Source organism: Notamacropus eugenii, chromosome 5 (genome assembly GCF_028372415.1).
Source record: "Notamacropus eugenii isolate mMacEug1 chromosome 5, mMacEug1.pri_v2, whole genome shotgun sequence".
Classification (NCBI taxonomy): domain Eukaryota; kingdom Metazoa; phylum Chordata; class Mammalia; order Diprotodontia; family Macropodidae; genus Notamacropus; species Notamacropus eugenii.
In genome coordinates, this window is record NC_092876.1 from 10,904,304 (window position 1) to 10,922,379 (window position 18,076).

The 18,076-nt window shown below is 49.4% G+C and overlaps 1 protein-coding gene across 3 annotated transcripts; it reads left to right on the forward strand.

Moving 5' to 3' along the window:
• Positions 1 to 3,043: 3,043 nt before the first annotated feature.
• On the forward strand, positions 3,044 to 16,395 carry SLC27A5 (solute carrier family 27 member 5). 3 transcript variants are annotated; one of them, XM_072607209.1, is made up of 10 exons: positions 3,044 to 3,654; positions 5,224 to 5,433; positions 7,803 to 7,961; positions 8,885 to 9,009; positions 9,301 to 9,495; positions 9,751 to 9,841; positions 10,006 to 10,204; positions 10,369 to 10,466; positions 11,154 to 11,284; positions 13,950 to 16,395. In XM_072607209.1, the coding sequence occupies exons 1-10, from the start codon at positions 3,075 to 3,077 to the stop codon at positions 14,205 to 14,207; spliced, it is 2,046 nt and encodes a 681-aa protein (XP_072463310.1). In that variant the 5' UTR covers positions 3,044 to 3,074; the 3' UTR covers positions 14,208 to 16,395. The 3 variants fall into 3 exon arrangements, with proteins under 3 accessions (XP_072463310.1, XP_072463312.1, XP_072463311.1); XM_072607210.1 differs by lacking the exon at positions 13,950 to 16,395 and adding an exon at positions 11,408 to 13,518 and having other exon boundaries at positions 3,045 to 3,654; XM_072607211.1 differs by lacking the exon at positions 9,301 to 9,495.
• Positions 16,396 to 18,076: the final 1,681 nt, after the last annotated feature.

An 18,076-nucleotide genomic window follows, 5' to 3' on the forward strand; every position in this document is an offset into this window, starting at 1 on the left:
AATAAGCTGGGTGCAAAGCCAGGAGGTCAGTCTGGCTGGAATACAGACTGTATGCTACAAGAGCACACAAAGAGGACTTTAAATGCCACATGGAGAGTTTGCCTTGGACCCTAGAGGAAAGAGGGAGCCCTCAAGTTTCTTTGAGCAGGGGAGCAATGAATGTGGCCAGGCCTGTACTTTCCGAATGTCTATTTGGCAGCTTGTGGAGGCTGGATTGGGAAAAGGAAAGAAAGGGGAAGCTCTGGGGCCCAGGCTGGCCATACAGGGCCTGGCACTGCCCCAGGAGCCCACAGAACAGTCTCCTTGTGGCCAGTGCCCACCAGGGGACCAGTTCGAGCCCCAGAAAGAGAAGGTAATCCAAGAACAAAGCCCACAAAGACCAAGTCCTGCCCGCGCCTCACTGTGAACCTTCAGCTAAGTCACTTTTACCTTGCATCCATCTGTAACGTCCCATGGGACCTGAGACCATAGACAGGAAAGTTCTATAGAGCCAGTGACCTTGGGCAGGTGGGAAGGAAGCCTGGACCCAGAAACTGCCACTGCTTCAGGCCTGAGTGATTTGAGTCCCCCAGACGCAGCAGAGCTGCCAAGGGGTAGAAGTTGAGATCCAGGAGAAGCTGCGTTAGTATGGGAGCCGCCAGAAGAGGACCCCTGGATAAGTGGTCAATTGTCTCCCAGCAAAACTGAGAGGGTCTGGGAATGGTTAGTCTAGGGAAGAGGAGAAGAGGTCACACTGAGGGAAGGCTGCTGCCAATATTTAAAGGGCTGTCACCTGGGGGAAGTTTTGCTCAAGGGCCCCCACCTTGCAAGGAGCAGCTGGGGAACATTCCCAAGAGGCCACTGTAGGCAGGAAATGTTTACTAAGGATGAGACTGCCCCAGAGTAAGAGGGGCTGCCTCAGGAGATGGGGGTGCTCCCCCCCAGAAGCTCTGAGCAGAGGCTGAATGAGGCTCATTTATTGTCAGAGGGATTCTTGTTCAGGTCTGAGCTGGAAGACTCCTTTCAACTCTATGTCTGAGATTGCAGGATTCTGGGAACCACTGGAGCCCTGAGACTCTCTGCTGAAGGGCCAAGGGCCAAAAGTTGTGTTGGCGTCAAAGCCAAGAGGCCCCAGAATGAGGCTGTCTGCCCTGCAGTTGTGATAGCTAGCATGTGACCACTGGTCCTGCTCCAGGCTATCCTGCTGGCTAGAACCCAGGGACCACCCTAGATAGTGGTGACCTTCTCAAGGCCCCACTGCGCTCTGGCCTGAGATTATGGAGAAATAGAGACAGCCTTAGTGGGGCCCAGAGGCATGATGGGCAGCAAGGCAGACAGCCCTAATGTCACCTTTTCCAGGGGTCTCTCACAGTGAGCCCTTCTTACTTGGGAAGTTTGGCATGTGGGGAACTCTCAGAGTGTGGGTAAGGAGGCTGTGTTTGAGGGGCCATAACCCTTTGATTCCCTCGTCACAACTTTTATCTCCCACCCTTGGCCCCCAACATTGAGGGTGTAGTGCATAAAATGTTGGACTTTGCGTCCAGGGAGTTGTGAGTTTGAATGCCACCTTTGACACTGATTGACTAAATGACTTTGAGTTAACTTACTTAAGCCTTATCTGCCTCAGTTTCCTCATCTATAATAAAGGAATAATAACATCTCCTTCCCAGGACAATTATGAGGCTTAGATGAGCTAATATGTGTAAAATGCCAGCAGCAGCATCCTGAAGGAGCCCCCAGAGTGCCCTCCTCTCATCTTCTTTGTCCTGGCCTAGTAAGGAACCCACAAGAGAACCTGAGAGGACTTCAGGTCCCTGAGGCCAAACAGGTCCCATGAAACCCAGCCAGAAACTCTTGCCTAGGGCCTGTTTCCCTAGTCCAGTGCTTTTTCATTCGTTCATGTGTTCATTCATACATGCATGCATTCATTCCCTTTGAGCAGTCAGGAGCCAGGCCCTGAGGTACTTGGCCTTACTGTTTCTTGCGTCTTGGCTCTGCCACCCAGTTCTTTGTCCCTGCAACAGTGGAAGGGGTGTTTGGAAGTGACTTGGAACAGCTGCCCTGTCCTTTCTCCAGTTCCTGTGATGGTCTCTTCCGAAACCTCTACCTCATTCCCTGTAGCTGCTGTTGGAGCAGAAGCTGGGCCACGGAATCCCAGGCAGAGGCCAGTCAGGCCTCTCAGTGCTCTGCCCATTCATGTGCATCCTGGGGCTTTGAGATGCCTGGGTGTCTGGGCAGGAAGGATGTGATGGAGCTGGCCCGTTTGGAGGACCTTCCCACATGACAGCCACACCAGCCCTTTGCAAGCCTCCGGTTGGAGTCTGAGAACATTGCTAACTTATTCTTGGTCCCTTGGGGGCCTAAGGTCACTCCTTCCCTGTCCCCTCAGGCTTCCTGAGTACTAGGATTCAGCTAGAGACTCCCAGAATGTCAGGGCTGGAGGAGCCCCGGGGGCCTCTGGGCTCCCAACCAAGCCTGAGCTGCACACCTGCCCCACTCTGGACTAGTTCCAGGAAGTTCTTCCTGACATCTAATCTGCAATGGCTCACTGCACTGGGGACTGTCCTCTGGGTCTCCACCCCTTCTTCCTCTGGATGCCCTGAGATTGATGGATCTCAAACAACCTTCTCAGACTGCACCTCCTCCAAACTGTAGACTGCCTTGAGATAGACACATTATCCCTTCAGGGCAGGGAATGAGAGAGATGGAGAGAGGGAGGGAGAGATAGAGACAGAGAGGGAGAGACAGAGAGAGAGAGAGAGAGAGAGAGAGAGAGAGAGAGAGAGACACACACACACACACACACACACACACACACACACAGAGACAGAGAGAGAGAGAGAAACAGAGAGAGAGACAGAGAGAGAGACAGAGACAGAGAGTGATAGAAACAGAGTCAGAGACTGACAGAGAGATCCATGAACTTCGAGGGACAGGAAACAGAGAGGGAGGGAAGCACAGAGAAAGTCCAAGAGTCAGGGGAGGGCCTTCAGGGGCTGGTGGCCACTGCTTCTGCAGTCTGGGTTAATCATTGCTGGCTGATCAAGCTCCCCCTCCCAGCATCTGGTGCTCTCCTCATTTCTCTACCGTCAAGGATGGGGCCGAGGGGCGCAGGACTTCTCCTCCTTCTGCCCTTGGCTGTGCTGTGGCTGCTGCCATGGCTGTGGCTGTGGCTATGGCTAATACCTGCCATGGGGCTCCCATGGCTTTCTCGATGGCTTCCAAAGTCCTTGGTCCAGAGCTTCCCAGCCTGGATCCGCTGGCTTCCAGAAGACATAGCCTACGTAGGCCGCATACTGTACATCAGCCTGGCCCACAGGATTTCCTATACATCCTTTGTGGACTTGCTTGAGGCCCGGGCCAGGGCTAATCCAGAGCGGTTGATGGTGGTGGATGCAGTTTCTGGTTGCCAAGTGAGCCTGGGGGAGATGGATCGAAAGAGCTGCCAAGTGGCTAGGGCCCTGGGTGCAGCCCTCCATGGATCTGTGGGGCTGAAGGAAGGAGATGTGGCCGCCCTCTTTTTCCTTGGACCCCGAGGCATCTCCGCCCTCAGTCTCTGGTTTGGCCTCAGTAAGTTGGGCTGCCAGGTTGCCTGGATCAACTCCTACATCCAAGGGCCTTCCCTCCTCCATGCCGTCCTCAGTGCTGGGTCCTGCATCCTAGTGGCTGACCCAGGTAGGTCAGTGTGTGATGGAGCCCACCTGCCCTTCTGTCTGCCTCTGCCCCTGCCCCTGGCTCTGCCCCTGGCCCTGGCTCTGCCCCTGGCCCTGGCTCTGCCCCTGACCCTGAACCTGGCTCTGCCCCTGACCCTGAACCTGGCTCTGCCTCTGTCCCTGCCCCTGGCTCTGCCTCTGCCCCTGGCTCTGCCTCTGCCCCTGCCCCTGGCTCTGCCTCTGCCCCTGGCCCTGGCTCTGCCTCTGCCCCTGCCCCTGGCCCTGGCCCTGTCCCTGCCCCTGATCCCGGCTCTGCCTCTGTCCCTGCCCCTGGCCCTGGCCCTGTCCCTGCCCCTGACCCTGGCTCTGCCTCTGTCCCTGCCCCTGGCTCTGCCTCTGTCCCTGCCCCTGGCTCTGCCCCTGCCCCTGGCTCTGCCTCTGCCCCTGGCCCTGGCTCTGCCCCTGCCCCTGGCCCTGGCTCTGCCTCTGTCTCTGTCTCTGTCTATCCCAATTTCTTGGGCTATCTCAGGAAGAGCTTCTAGGACTAGGGAGCTGAGCCTGTCCTCCACCATTGCCAGACTGTCCTCAGTCTAAGAAGACCAATGAGCTGGAGAGTCTTCAAGGGAAGGCATCCTGGGGATGTCAAGGGCCTGGAGACCAGCGGATCAGCTGGAGAAACTGTGGCGGTAAATAGTTCCTGGAGAAGAAAAGATTTGGGAGATATAAGAGCTTGTTTCACATTAAAAAAAATATAATTTTTTTTAAATTTTAAAAAAGAAAAACAACTTGAGTCCTAAGTTGTCTTCTTCCCTCCAGTCCCTCCTCCGCCCATTGAGAAGGCAACATATCAATTATACATATGAAGTCATGCAACATATGTTTCCATATTCGAGACGGTGCAGGAAAAGAAGAAAAATAGGGAAAGTGAAAAAAATCTGCTTTAATCTGCACTAGGGTCCATCCATTCTCTCTTTGGAGGTGGACAGCATTTTTCATCATGCGTGCTTTGAAACTGTCTTGGATCAGTCTGATCAGAGCAGCTAAGTCTTTCCCCATTTGTGTTTTGAAGGGCTGTCAGGCACATGGGACAGACTTTGTCTGCCCCCAGAAGGCAGAGACAGGAGCAAGTGGGGTGAGGAGAAGGGCATTGGTAAAGAGGTGAAGTCACCCAGTGGAATGTACTGAGCTCTCCATCCCAGGAGGTGTTCAAGCAGCAGGAAGGTAATGCCTTGGCAAGAATGTGGTAAAGGGCTCTCATCCTCAGGCACAGATTGGATTAGATGACCAGAAATGTCCCTTTAAGCTCTGAGATTCTGGGCCTTGCAGGGTCTTTGGAGCTCTTGATTCCCAGACATTTCATTCTCTGAATCTCAGTCTCTTTGCCCATACTCCTCTCTCTTTTTCCTTCCCTCCTTCCTTGCCTCCTTCTCTCTCTCTCTCTCTCTCTCTCTCTCTCTCTCTCTCTCTCTCTCTCTCTCTCTCTCTCTCTCTCACACTCTGCCTCTCATTTTCTCAGACTCTGAGACTCTTTGTGGCTCTTTCTGCAACTCTGTGCCTCAGTTTCCCTGGGTAACACTGCTTTCCTTTCTAGAGCTCCAGGAGGCTGTGGAGTCCATTGTTCCAGAGCTGATGGCCAAGGGTGTCCGGTGTTTCTACTTGAGCTCCACATCCCCCACAAAGGGTGTAGAGCCCCTGAAGGACCTCATAGAGGCGGCCTCCTCTGATCCAGTGCCTCGCCAGGTTCGAGCTGGAGTCACCTCCAAAAGCCTGGCTCTGTTCATCTACACTTCTGGGACCACTGGTGAGGAAGGCTGCGCTGACCAATACTCATCCTGTGACCCTACACCTGTCACCTTGAATTCTCAGCACCCATTTCTCCGCCTCCTGGTCTATCCATCTTCTACCTATCCATTGGTTTGGGGAAACTTTGATCAATGCTTTCTGTAGAAAAAGGGGTTGTAGTTGGCACTTAAAGGAAACCAGGAGGCAGAGATGGGGAGGGAGTGGAATCCAGGCATGGGGTACAGCCAGGGAAAATGCTCAAAAGTGTTTTCTGTGCGAAATGACCAGGAGTCCAGGGTTGCCACTTGTCTCAGTGTGTGTACATGTATATGGGGGGAGTTAAAGGAGGAGCAGACTGGAAAGTGAGGGGCAAGCGGGTAGGTTGGGAAGAACTTTGAATGCCAGAAGATTTTGTATTTGATCCTGGAGGGAATAGGGAACCCTTGTAATTTCTTGAGCAGAGGACACAATGAGAACTGTGCTTTAGGACGGTTACTTCAGTGGCTGAATGGAGCATGGATCAGAGTGGACAGGCACTTGAGGCAGCAGGTTTTTAAATGGGCATTTGGTGGGGGGTTAGGGAGGAGATGACAAGTTCAGTTTTGGATATGTTGGGGTTAAGCTGTCTTGGGGCTATCCAGTTGGAGATGTCCGAAAGATCATTGGAGATGCAAGACTGGAGGTCAGCAGAGAGGTGGGGCAGGTTGGGCAGAAGGGAGGGTTTTCAGCACAGAGGTGATGCACTGTGTTGATCTATCCGGTCATTCTGTCCAGGTCTCCTTATCCTTGATCCTGCCTCCTTGCTTCTCTCTGGGCCCTCACCCAGTTCTTTGCTTCTGTCTCCCATTGTCTTTCAGTGGTCACCCCCATGAGTGGCCTCAAGCTGCACCACGCTCTCAGGCCCTACTCTCTTACTTATTTCCTTATGACCGTCAATGGGATCACCCTCTTCCCAGTCCTCCATTCTTGAAACCCAGAAGTCATTCTGAACCCTTTACTCTCTCTCAGCCCTGTATCCAAGCTGTGGCCAAGACCGGTAGACTTCCCTTCTGCAGCGTCTCTCCCACATACACCCTTCTCTCCTCCAATGCTGCCCCTACCCTGAGGCATATACTCATCCCAGGACTATGTCAGTAACTGCTGGGAAGTTTGTCTGGCTGTCTCAAGTCTCTCCCCACTCTAGCCCATTCTCCATTTAGCCACTAAAGGGATTTTTCCTAAAGCAAAGGTTTGATCCTGTCACCTCCTATCTATAGGACTCTATAAACTCCATTGACTCCTTATTACCTCCAGGATAGAATATAAAGGCTTTTGGGAATGGCCCTTTCCAAGCTGGCCCCTTCCTGCCTTTTCAGTCTTCCTACAACTTGTACCTTTCAAGTCCTCTACAAAACACTGATATTCACTTCCTCTGTTTATCTAGCACAAGACATTCCAGCTACTGACTCATTTTGTGCATTTTCACCAGCTGTCCCTGCATGCCTGGAATTGTGCCCCTCTTCATTTTCTCCTCCTGACTTCTTTCAAGTTTCAGGGCATGAAGGTGTCACAGTGGATCTCTGGGCAAAAAGTTAGGAAAACTTGAGTTCAAGTCAAGCCTCAGATACTTTCCAGCTCTGCGATGCTGGACTATTCACTTAACTTCTGCCTGCTTCAGTTTCCTCAGCTGTAAAATGGGGATGATAGCAGAGTACCTACCTCCTAGGGTTGTTGTGTGAATCAGATCAAATAATAATTATTAATACTATTGATAACATATTTTAATATATATTATGTAATTAACAATAACAGTAATGAATAAGCATTACTATCACACCACCTGCTACACAGTAAGTGCTATATAAATGTTAGCTGTTATTATTTAAAAGGGCAGGTATGTGGTGCAGAGGATAGAGTGCCAGGCCTGGAGTTAGGAAGATTCATCTTCATGATTTCAAATCCAGCCTTGGACACTTACTAGCTCTGTGACCCTGGTCAAGTCACTTAACCCTGTTTGCCTCGGTTTCCTCATCCATAAAATAAGTTGGAGAAGCAATGACTGAGTGCTCTAGTGTCTTTGTCAAGAAAACTTGAAAGGGGGACAGGAAGTGTTGGCACTGCTGATGGTGATGGAATAACAGCCATGATGATTAAAATCCTCCCTTCTAGAGGAAGACTCTTGTGATCTTCCTTACCACTAGTGCCTCGACCCTGTTGATTACTTCTAATTGAGCCCAAGTCAGCCAGCTGCTGCCCCATTATCAGGCTTGCTGCCTTGCAGTGGGGTCCGTTTTTTGTTGCTCTGTGTATCCCCAGTGCTTAGCTCAGTGACTGGCATGCATCAGTACCTAATCAGTACATCTGACCTGACTGAGCTGACCTTTCTCTTTGCATGTGCCCACCTAACAGGGCTCCCCAAGCCAGCGATCCTGAACCACAATCGGGTATTGATGATGTCACTGACCCTGAAGATATGTGGGGTCCAGCAGAAGGATGTCTTCTACACGGCCCTTCCCCTTTACCATGTCTCCGCCTTGCTGGTCGGCATCATGGGCTGCTTAGAGCGAGGTGAGGGCCTCTGGGGTAGCTATAGGGGTGACAGCTCTGGTCTCCTAAGGGGCGGTGGGACCCAGCAGGAATCCCAGTTGTTATCGACTCAAGCCTAGCTTACTTTGGACAAGTATTGGATTTTGAGGGCCTCAGTTTCCCCATTTATCAAATGAGGAGCCTGGATATGAGAGTCTCCAAGTTCCTTGAGCTCTCAGTCCTGTGTTCCTGTCTATGATTGGGCCAGGTCACTTGGACTACTGCCACAGCTTCCTTCCAGCATTCTGTCCCTCTGAACTATCCTTGTTCAAAAGCAGTGTCCAGAGCTCCCTTCCTCAAGCCCAGCGCTGACCTTTAGGGCTCATCCCCTGCATTTGGGATTAGGGGGAAGGGGACAGAAGCTCTGTCTCATGACCTGGGCTGAGGCCTGAGAAACCAAGGAGGACTGAATTTTCCAGGCTATGTGGGAGATAAGACTAGAAGGTACATAAGTCATTTGATGTGTGACACTGACCACTTCTTGTCACTTCTATGGGATCTTTTGGTGTGCCTCTCCTGTCAGGTGGGTGGAGGGGGTGCTGAGGAGATGGTTCCCCCCTCAGTCTTTCTCCCTGCTCTTGAGGTAGCTGATCTCTGCCCTCAGCTGCTCTCAGGGGGAGTTTGGCTGTCCCACAGGTTCAGGGCAAAACCATTGGCCACTCTAACAGGTTTAGCTCTCAGTGGAACACCAAATCTTAGTTTCTATGGTCCCCTAGTTGCTGCTCCAGTGACTGGGTCATGCCTTAACTGCCCCCTCTCCCCACATCCTAACTTCCAGAGACCTCATAAAGAAAATGGGTTGAAGAAGCCGGCAATATAGGAGTGGGATGGGTGTTGAGGGCTTGGGTATAGTTGGAGACCCTGTAAGAGGCTGATAGTCTGACTAGCCCTCCTCCCTGGCCCAGGGTGCACCTGTATCCTGGCCCCAAAGTTCTCAGTTTCAAGGTTTTGGGATGACTGTCGAAAGTATCAGGTGACGGTCGTTCAGTACGTTGGAGAGGTCCTTCGCTACCTGTGCAACACCCCCGAGGTGAGTGAGATTCTCCCTCTACAGGTTAGCCTAGGGGACATCACAAATCCCTCATCATCCCCAGATAAAATTAGGGTGACTTTTGCTCATGGAAATACAAAGAAGACCTCCGCCCACATTAACCCCAGGCAAGAATCCTTTCAGGCAAATCCAGGCTAGGTACTATCTATTTATCCCAAGGGAGACCCTTCCCCAAATCAGCCCACTAGTGACCCTTCTCCTACATGTCTCCCAAGGGAGGAACCTTCCCAACCTCACCCCCCTGGGTGACCTTGGGCCTGCTCCCTGCAGCGACCCTGTGATCAAGAACACAAGGTACGACTAGCTATAGGGAATGGTCTTCGGAAAGAGGTCTGGAAACAGTTCCTGCAGCGCTTTGGACCCATTCAGATCTGTGAGTTCTACGGCTCCACAGAGGGGAATGTTGGTTTCATTAACTACACTGGACGTCTGGGGGCTGTAGGCAAGAGCAGCCCTCTGCTTGGGGTGAGCAGGATCCCTCCACTCCCCTACCCTGGTACTTCTAAGCGCCTCAGATTCTCTACCCTGAGATCCCACTAATGGTGTATGCTGAGACCTCTGTCCTTTGAGCCCTGACTAAGAGGCAGATCCCAGGCTCTCAGACACTTGAGGACCCCCTCTCAAGCTCTTACTCAGTGCTAGGCACCTAGGAGCCAGTTAGGAAATCTGCATTCTCTGCTTGTCTTCCTTTCTCATACCTTTTTTCCTTCATTTCCTCAGCTGCTCCATCCTTTTGAGCTCATCCGGTTTGATACTGAGACAGAGAAGCCAGTTCGGGACAAGAAGGGTCGTTGCATCCCAGTGGGGCCTGGTAGGAGGGCCAGGGCTGGAGGCGGGACCACAGAGGTGGGATGGGAGGGAAGACGAATAATTGCCTCTTAGCTCATCAGCCCATTCCATTCCCAGTCCCAGAGAATTGCTACAAATGCCTTCCTTGCCTCTGTTTCTCTTCTGTACTTCTGTCTCTTTCCCTAGGGGAAACAGGGCTGCTAGTATCACTCGTCCATAGCTTCTCCCCCTTCTTGGGGTACCTTGGTTCAGCGGAGCACACTGAGAGGAAGCTGCTCCGAGATGTAAAACGGCCAGGAGATGTCTACTTCAATTCTGGGGACTTGTTGTCCAGGGACTCAGATGACTTCCTCTACTTCCAAGACCGAATTGGTGACACATTCCGGTCAGGGAAAAGACTTTCTGGCCTGGGGCTGGGGGAGAAAGGAGTTTTGATGGGGAGAGGTATGCTCTTTCCCATGAGGAGGATGTCAGGTCCAGGATGGTTTCTGGTCTGGGAGCAGTGGTCTTTTGAGCAATCCAGAAAGACATTTTCTTGTGTCCCCACAGCTGGAAGGGAGAGAATGTGTCTACACGGGAGGTAGAGGGGGTGTTGTCCTTGGTGGACTTCCTGGAGGAGGTGAATGTCTACGGTGTTCCTGTACCTGGTGAGAAGGGCTAGAGTGGGGAAGTACCATCTTCTGAAAAGCAAGAACTCAAGGTTGCTTGGATAAGGGAAGAAGGGACTATGGGGCATAGGGGAGGGCCTTGTGCTCCAGCCTGGCCTAAGGCTGCCATAGGAGCTCTAGGAGTATCTCACCCTTCTTCAACAGGGATTGGTCTGGACTGGGTGAGAAACAGTGGCTGAAGGGAAGGGAAGGTGATCATGGTTCTCCCTGAATTCCCCTCCAGATCTTTGGAAGGGAAGGGGAGGATAGGTGGGGACTCTGGAGGGCTTTGTTTTTGCGAGAAGAAAGTTTGTCTTCAAGACCCATGATGACATAGTGTTAAGAGCTCACTTTTGAGGGATGGCCAGGGTCATTTCCTGTCTGGCAACAGGGGTCCCCTGAAGGACCCAGAAAGATACCCTATTCTGTCCCCATAGCTGGAAGCGAGAGAATGTATTGATATGTGAGGTGGAGGGTATGTTGCCTTTGGTGGATTTCCTGGATGAGGTGAATGAGAGGCCCCCTTGCCATTCTGTCCCCTTCCTCTGAGAAAAGTCAGCCTGGACAGGCAGAAGCTGGAGAATCTTAGCTCCCAGGTTGATTGGGAGGACAGGAAAGAGATAAGCAGATGGGAGCAAGTCTGCCCCATTGTCTTCTCAGTCCCAGTGACCCAGTGCATGCCCACAGGTTGTGAGGGGAAGATTGGGATGGCAGCTGTGCGGCTGAGACCTGGAAAAGCGTTTGATGGCCAGAAACTACACAACTTCATTCGGAAGGTGCTCCCTGTCTATGCGGCCCCACACTTCATCCGGATCCAGGTGAGCAACTAGCCAGAGACACATGGAAGAGCTGAGAAATCATGGGAGAAAGAAAGAGAATAGCTGAGATTAAGGGGTAGAGATTTGGGATCACCCTCAGCAACTCTCCTTTCCCTTCCCCAGGACTACCTGGAGACCACAGGCTCATTTAAGCTCACTAAGTCTCGACTGGTTCAGGAGGGTTTTGACTTGAGTGCCGTCTCTGACCCCTTGTATGTGTTGGACAGCAAATCCAAGACCTTCCAGTCACTGACCCCAGATTTGCACCACGCCATCTTAGATGGAAGCTTCCAGCTGTGATGCTTGACTCTAAACCCCAAGGCATGCACAGTGACCTTTGACCCAAAGCTTTCAAATTCTCTCCATTCAGGTGACCATACACTCCCTACCTAACTCCTGCCTCAGATTATCTCTGTATGGTTGGGAGGAGGGAGGTGAAGGAATGCTTAACTACTTTACAGGCAATAAGGTGGAGGATAACTTTTCTAGGATTAGGTCACTTTGGTGGGGGAATCCACCAAATTTATCTCCCTTGGCTCTCTCCTCATTTTGGTGAGAGCACTCAGGTAGCAACCTCCCTATGCTCCCCAAATGTCCTCAGAGGAGCCTCTGTTTCGGTGTTTGTGGACAACACTGGGAAGAAAAAACAAAAACAAAATCGTCTTTGATCTAAAGAAGTTTAAGATCCAGTATTCCAATACTCAGAAAAAAAAGGAGAATGAAGAAGAAGGGGATGATGACATGGTGATGAAGATGGTGGTGCTCATGATGCTAGGGATGAGGAGGAGAAGAAGAATGATGAAGATCGTGGTAATGAGGTGTTGCTGATGACGATTCTGCTGCTCCTAAAACTTGGATTTCTGTACTGTTTTGTCTGGGTTTTTCTTTTGGTTGCAAAGTTCTCCACATACATAACAGGCATGAACACATTTATGACTTTACCAATGAATGACATGTAATCCTTCTAAATATCAGGCATACTGGGTAATGTTCCTACAGTGTTTTGTGCACATAATGCCATTTGACCTCCATGCCAAACTAGGAATCAATGACATACTGTGCCTAAAACCTTCTAATTTTTGGAGAGCACCTTTTATAACCCAACTCAGTTGAGCCTCACCATATCTCCATGAGGTGAGTACTAGAGGCATTGATATCCCCATTTTATCTATGAGGAAACCTAGGCTCAAAGAGATTGAATGATGTATGCTAGTAAGAGTCAGAGGCAGAATTTGAACTCAGATCTTACTGAGGGCCTCTGAACACATGAAGGAGCTGAGCCAGAACCATTCCCATTGAAGCAAAGTTCTCCATATCTCACCTATACCAAAAGACATTGCAAGGGCTTTCTGACTGTGACAGGTGAAAGATGAAATGACTGAATAAACCTCAGCTGGAACTCCAGAGCCTATCAATTTATTAAGCAATGCATGTCAATTACCTAACCAATAGGGACCAGACCTTCTCAGCTTAGGGTTGGACCCTGCATAAAAGGGGAAGACAGACTTTTATGCATTAAAAACAGTTAATTAAATAGACCAATTAATTAACCAGGAGACAATATTAGGTAATCCAATTTGTAACTGGAGGACAGATCAGGGATTTTCCAAGTGTAGAGGAGGAGAGCAAACAGGTGCTATTCCCTGAAAGCCAAAAAAGAGTTGCTTCTCCTTCCCCAAGGTGTCTGTATTCAATCAAGGCAACATGGAAGCAATAAAAGATTGACCAATGTGGGGACAACTTTCAGTAAAGGCATATGAGACATTTTACTTGCGTTGTATAATTGTGAGAAAACTTATATCAGTCTTTGCATCTGACAGGGTTTCTGGTCAGCATAACCAAGGTTCTTCATTAGCTCTGTCTAAGCAGCAGGTATGGCAGCCAGATGGTACAATGGATAGAATGCTGAGCCTGGACTCAGAAAGACCTCAGGCACTTATTAGATGTGTGACCCTGATCAAATCACTTAATTCTATTTGCCTCAGTTTCCTTATCTGTAAAATGAACTGGAGAGGGAGATGACAAACCACTCTGATATCTTTGCCAAGAAAATTCCAAATGGGCTCACAAAATCAGACATGATTGAAAAGACTGAATAACAACTGAAAACAGCTTGGCGACGGTGATGGTATGGGGAGTCCAATTTTCCAGCCACACAGGGATGGCCTCAAACAATGCAACAAAGTTTTCTCTGAATTCTCACAATTAAATAAAATTTTCTCATAAGAAATAAATTGGAGTAGACTCACAATTGAATAGAAAGGGAACTGAGTTAGCTCCAGAATTGAACCACAAAGCAGAGTCAATGTGGTTCACTCAATTCACCCTGCCATTTGCTGTTCTAATTCCCTCAATTATCTCACTGCTATTTCTAAGCCTACTAAAGTTCCAGATGAAGGGTGACCTCCAGCCTCAAACTCTCTTCCTTAGCTAGGCTTGGGGTCTGTGTCACTAGCAGGTTTCCCTACTGTTTCAGGAAGAATCTAGTCCTCTCCTGAATAAGAACCCCTCTTCAGTATGTACCAGCTCTCAGTTTCCTCATCTGTAAAATGAGGTAGTTGGACCACGTGCTCTCTAAGGTCCCTTCCAGTTTGAAAACTTGAGATTCTCGGATTCCCAAACCAGGAGAGGCATTGAAACCTAAGCCTCTCTTTTCTCCTTACAGTTCAGACCCTTTACAATGAGGGGAGAGCTCAAAGGAAGGAGAGGCAAGGCTGGACTAATGGACACAGGGAAGCTTTCCTGCCCTATCCCTGGAGCCAGAATCAGCACAACCACCACAGGTCATGTGGGAGAAGGGAATATGACTCTGGGTTATGACTCTGGTCCCACCATGCCCTACCCTCCCTCCCTCCCAGCTCCTTCACATCTACAGTCTGTCTTGCCCAAGAATGGTGCCCAAACTTCCATGGTGAATACATAAAGGGAAGTGATCTTCAGTCATCTTTCCATTCAAGGAGAGAGATCTCAGTCCCCTGTAAGGAGGTCTCCTTAGGCAGTGACCACTGCCCATGGTGGGGATTATGGATGTTGGGGGCTGGGCAGGTCATCTTTCTCTATTAGTGGATGCCCTCCAGTAATCCACTCAGAGGTCCAGCTAGTTCCTATTTCATCCCATTAGCCCTCAGTGTACCCACCTTGATCCTGGAGGTTCATGGAAGCTGCTTTAGGTTCTGACCCAGAAGAACCTCAGAGCCAGAGGATTCTCAAAGACTGTCTAGAGCAACCAGAGGTTGAACAGAAATATCTTCCACAATATCCTTGATGAGTAGACAACCAGCCCCTGATTGATGACTTCCAGTGAGGGACAGCTCACTACTGACCAAAGCAGTTCATTCCACTTTGGGAATGCCCCGGGGGTACAGAACAGTTGGGAAATTATCTAGGATGCCGGAGGGCCCTGAACTCATAGTGGCCAAAGGAAGGAGAGGCAAGGCTGGACTGATGGGCACAGGGAAGCTTTCCTGCCCTATCCCTGGAGCCAGAATCAGCACAACCACCACAGGTCATGTGGGAGAAGGGAATATGACTCTGGGTTATGACTCTGGTCCCACCATGCCCTACCCTCCCTCCGTCCCAGCTCCAGTGATTCTCTCTTCCCTCTGCACCAGACCTCCCAGTCTACATGGTTCAACAGACATCAGATTTCTTCCTTCAGGGTACATAGTGTTTCCCCTATCCACACCATTAACCCTCTACCCTTGTCCCCCATAAAGTCATGCTCCCAGGTCAGTGAATCTTTCATAGGATGCCCTATACACTGGTGAAGCTGGAGGACTAGGCAGTTCTATACACCCCAGCTGGGATCCTGTAACTGACCTGAGATTCCTAGCTCAAATCTCATCTAAAGGGAAAGTGAGGCCCAAAAAACGGAATGCATTTGCTCAGTGTAGGGCAAAGATGACTCAGTTACCAGGGGCTCCTGGGAAGCCCACAAAGGGGATTGAGGAGGCAATTTCCCCTCTAGCTCCCCAATCATGCACTGTCAAGTCTTGTTTCTCTCCAATCACAGGTCACTGACTTTACAAGCACTCCTTCTCTTATCACTGGAGAACAGCTCCTAGAGACTCCAGCCCCACTAATGCTACATGAACTCTCTGGAGAATGAGCCCCTAGGTTCATGTGTGGGAGTAATTGGGCTTGTCACTGTCCTGCTAACTCTGTGCTAAAAGTCTCAAAGCAAAGAATTCCATTTTGAGCCAGCCAGGGTCCAAAGGCCTAGCTACCTCCAAGCCTTACCCAGAACCATTGAAATCAAGTCCCATCACCTCCATCTCATCCTGTTTTTATGGGATGGGAATGCAGGCAGGCCCAGAGAGGGCTAGGTCTTTTTCTAAGGTCCCAGAATATAATCAGATTGCTGGTCAGAGCTGAAAGTGTCTTGAAAGATGCTATGGTTCACAGAAGCCCAGCTTTGGAGCAGAAAATCAGCAAAGGAAACTGAGGTCTGGAGAAAGTAAGTCAGTTGCCCAGGGTCATAGAGCCACATCAGTCAAGTCCAACCCAACCCATCAGATCCAAACTAAGCCTTTCTTTCTTCTTTCCTTGGCCCATCTCCCACTCATGGGGAAAAGACAGGTTGGCTCCATGTATCCCAATCATCTCTGTATCCCCTCTTGATGGCCAGGGCAGAGCTGGCTTCCTTTTTCAGTCCTTATCTCAGGATGAAGGGAGAAGAAAAAGAGGGGAGAAGGCAGGTAGAATCTCCACCTTGGGACCCCCAAGAATTTGGGGCTATGACAGGAGGAAACCAGGTAGTGGGCTTCAAAGGAATAGAGATCTGAGCAGGTCCACTTCCAGTTGTCTGGGAACAGTTGTCTGGTGCGGTGGGAAGCAAGAAATGGGGAGCTGGGACAAGAAGCCTAGAGGCAGTATGGCTGAGGTGCCCAGGGCCACACAGCTATTAAGTGTCTGAGGCCAGACTGGAACTCAGGAAAATATGTCTTCCTGACTCCAGGCCCTTACACACTACACACACTGCACCACCCAACTGCCAATGTTGATCTTAACTCTCAATACCCTTTGACAATTTAAGATTCTGGAGAGACGTGTTTTTCCCTACATCTTCATGCAACTCCTTTCAAATACTGAAATAAATCTACTTTTCTATATTTCTCTGGTCTCTTGGGTCTTTCTTCCAAAGAGTCTCTCTAGCTCTGGTCTTTGTATTAGAAAGGGATGGAAAGTTCTTTATTTCATGAAAGATTCTTTTTTTTCTTCTAAGCTTGACACAGCTTGACAGAATACCTTGGTTTTGATTGAAAGCCTTTATCTTTGCCTTTCTATTTTATAGAAGCTCTCAGGCCTTTTGTGATTCTGATTATTGTTTGACATATGTACTCCTTTATAGACATTAGCAGTCTTTCCCCTCCCCCCCCCCCCCCACATTATGAGAGCTCCATATTTTGCCTTTGACATTCCTAGGACTTAAATTTTTTTAATTTTTGTTCCATTTAGGAGAGGATCAGTTTTTCCTTATCTTGACCCTTTTGCATCTTTGATGACTTTTCCACCTCTCCTTGTATCTATCTCTCTTTGTTTGACTTGTGAATGCTTACGTTTTATGGATTGTTATAGTGTCAATGCAATATTCACAGTGCCTGCAGTGGCTATGAACAAACTGGCACTGTTCTGAATAGCAAAATATAACAGACTATCCCCATGGAAGACAATCACATAACATTTATTCAAACACCAGAAAGCCAGATCCTAATATGAGAAAATCAAATCTATCATAGCAAGAGAAAGATCTGTACACAATAACAATGCAGGGGGCACTACCACCCCCAAACCTTTCCTCTGGTCGGCTTTCCACAAACCATCTCCTTTAAGCAAATCACAAACAAGCTTTCCCACTCACTTTAGTTGCTGCCTGGTCTCTCTTTTCCAGTTCTTACCACTCTGACTGACTTCCTGCTCCACCCCTTCTTGCTTCACCTGTTCAGTAAACTCCTCTCACCACATGCTCCGGGTGACTCAGACTTCCATGTGACCCACGCAGGTAACATGGGCCTGTTTAAATTATCATTACAACCGTCAGCTCTGAATGTGCAATGAAACCATGGGGCTTTCCAGCATTTCAGTGTATCACATGGTTATAGGAATAATCACTGCAAGTGACCTTACAGATTATCTAATAGAACCCCCATGTTTTTGAGATGGAGAAACCGAGGTCAGAGAGAATAGAAGTGATTTACATGGTTGTTATCCTTCATTTTTGAAGAGGACCAAAATGAGATCACCATGACAAAGTGAAGTTTCGTTGTGTCCACCTGTGGCTGATCAGACCAACATGAGCTCGGAATGCACTACCACAGGTTGGGCAGATAGTCCATATGAATTTTTGGGGTGGATGCTCCAAATTTGCTCATCCTATGTTTACTTTGTACTGTCTCAATTCTGCTTTGCTCATACAGCACAGCACCCTTTCTGATGTGGGCATACCATGATGAGTGGTCCTGTGTCAGTGTCTCCCATGTTGCACAGTCAAATCCAAAGTTCTTGAGAGAGACCTTGAGAGTGCTCTTGTATTGCTTCTTCTGACCACCATGTGATTGCCTGCCCCATGTGAGTTCTCCATAAAATAGTCTTTTTGGCAAGCATATATTTAGCATTTGAACAACATGACCAGCCCATTGGAGCATAGTTTGAATGCCTGACAATTCAGTTCAAGCAAGGACTTCAATGTCTGGTACCTTATCCTGCCAGGTGATCCTTAGAATCTTCCTAAGACAGTTCAAATGGAAGTGATTCAGTTTCCTGGCATGGCACTGGTAGACTGTCCAAGTTTCA

Coding starts and splice junctions, on each gene's coding strand:
- SLC27A5 (XM_072607209.1), top strand. CDS start 3,075: ATGGGGCCGAGGGGCGCAGGACTTCTCCTCCTTCTGCCCTTGGCTGTG. Junction 3,655..5,223: donor CATCCTAGTGGCTGACCCAG/GTAGGTCAGTGT, acceptor TTTCCTTTCTAG/AGCTCCAGGAGGCTGTGGAG. Junction 10,205..10,368: donor CGAATTGGTGACACATTCCG/GTCAGGGAAAAG, acceptor GTGTCCCCACAG/CTGGAAGGGAGAGAATGTGT.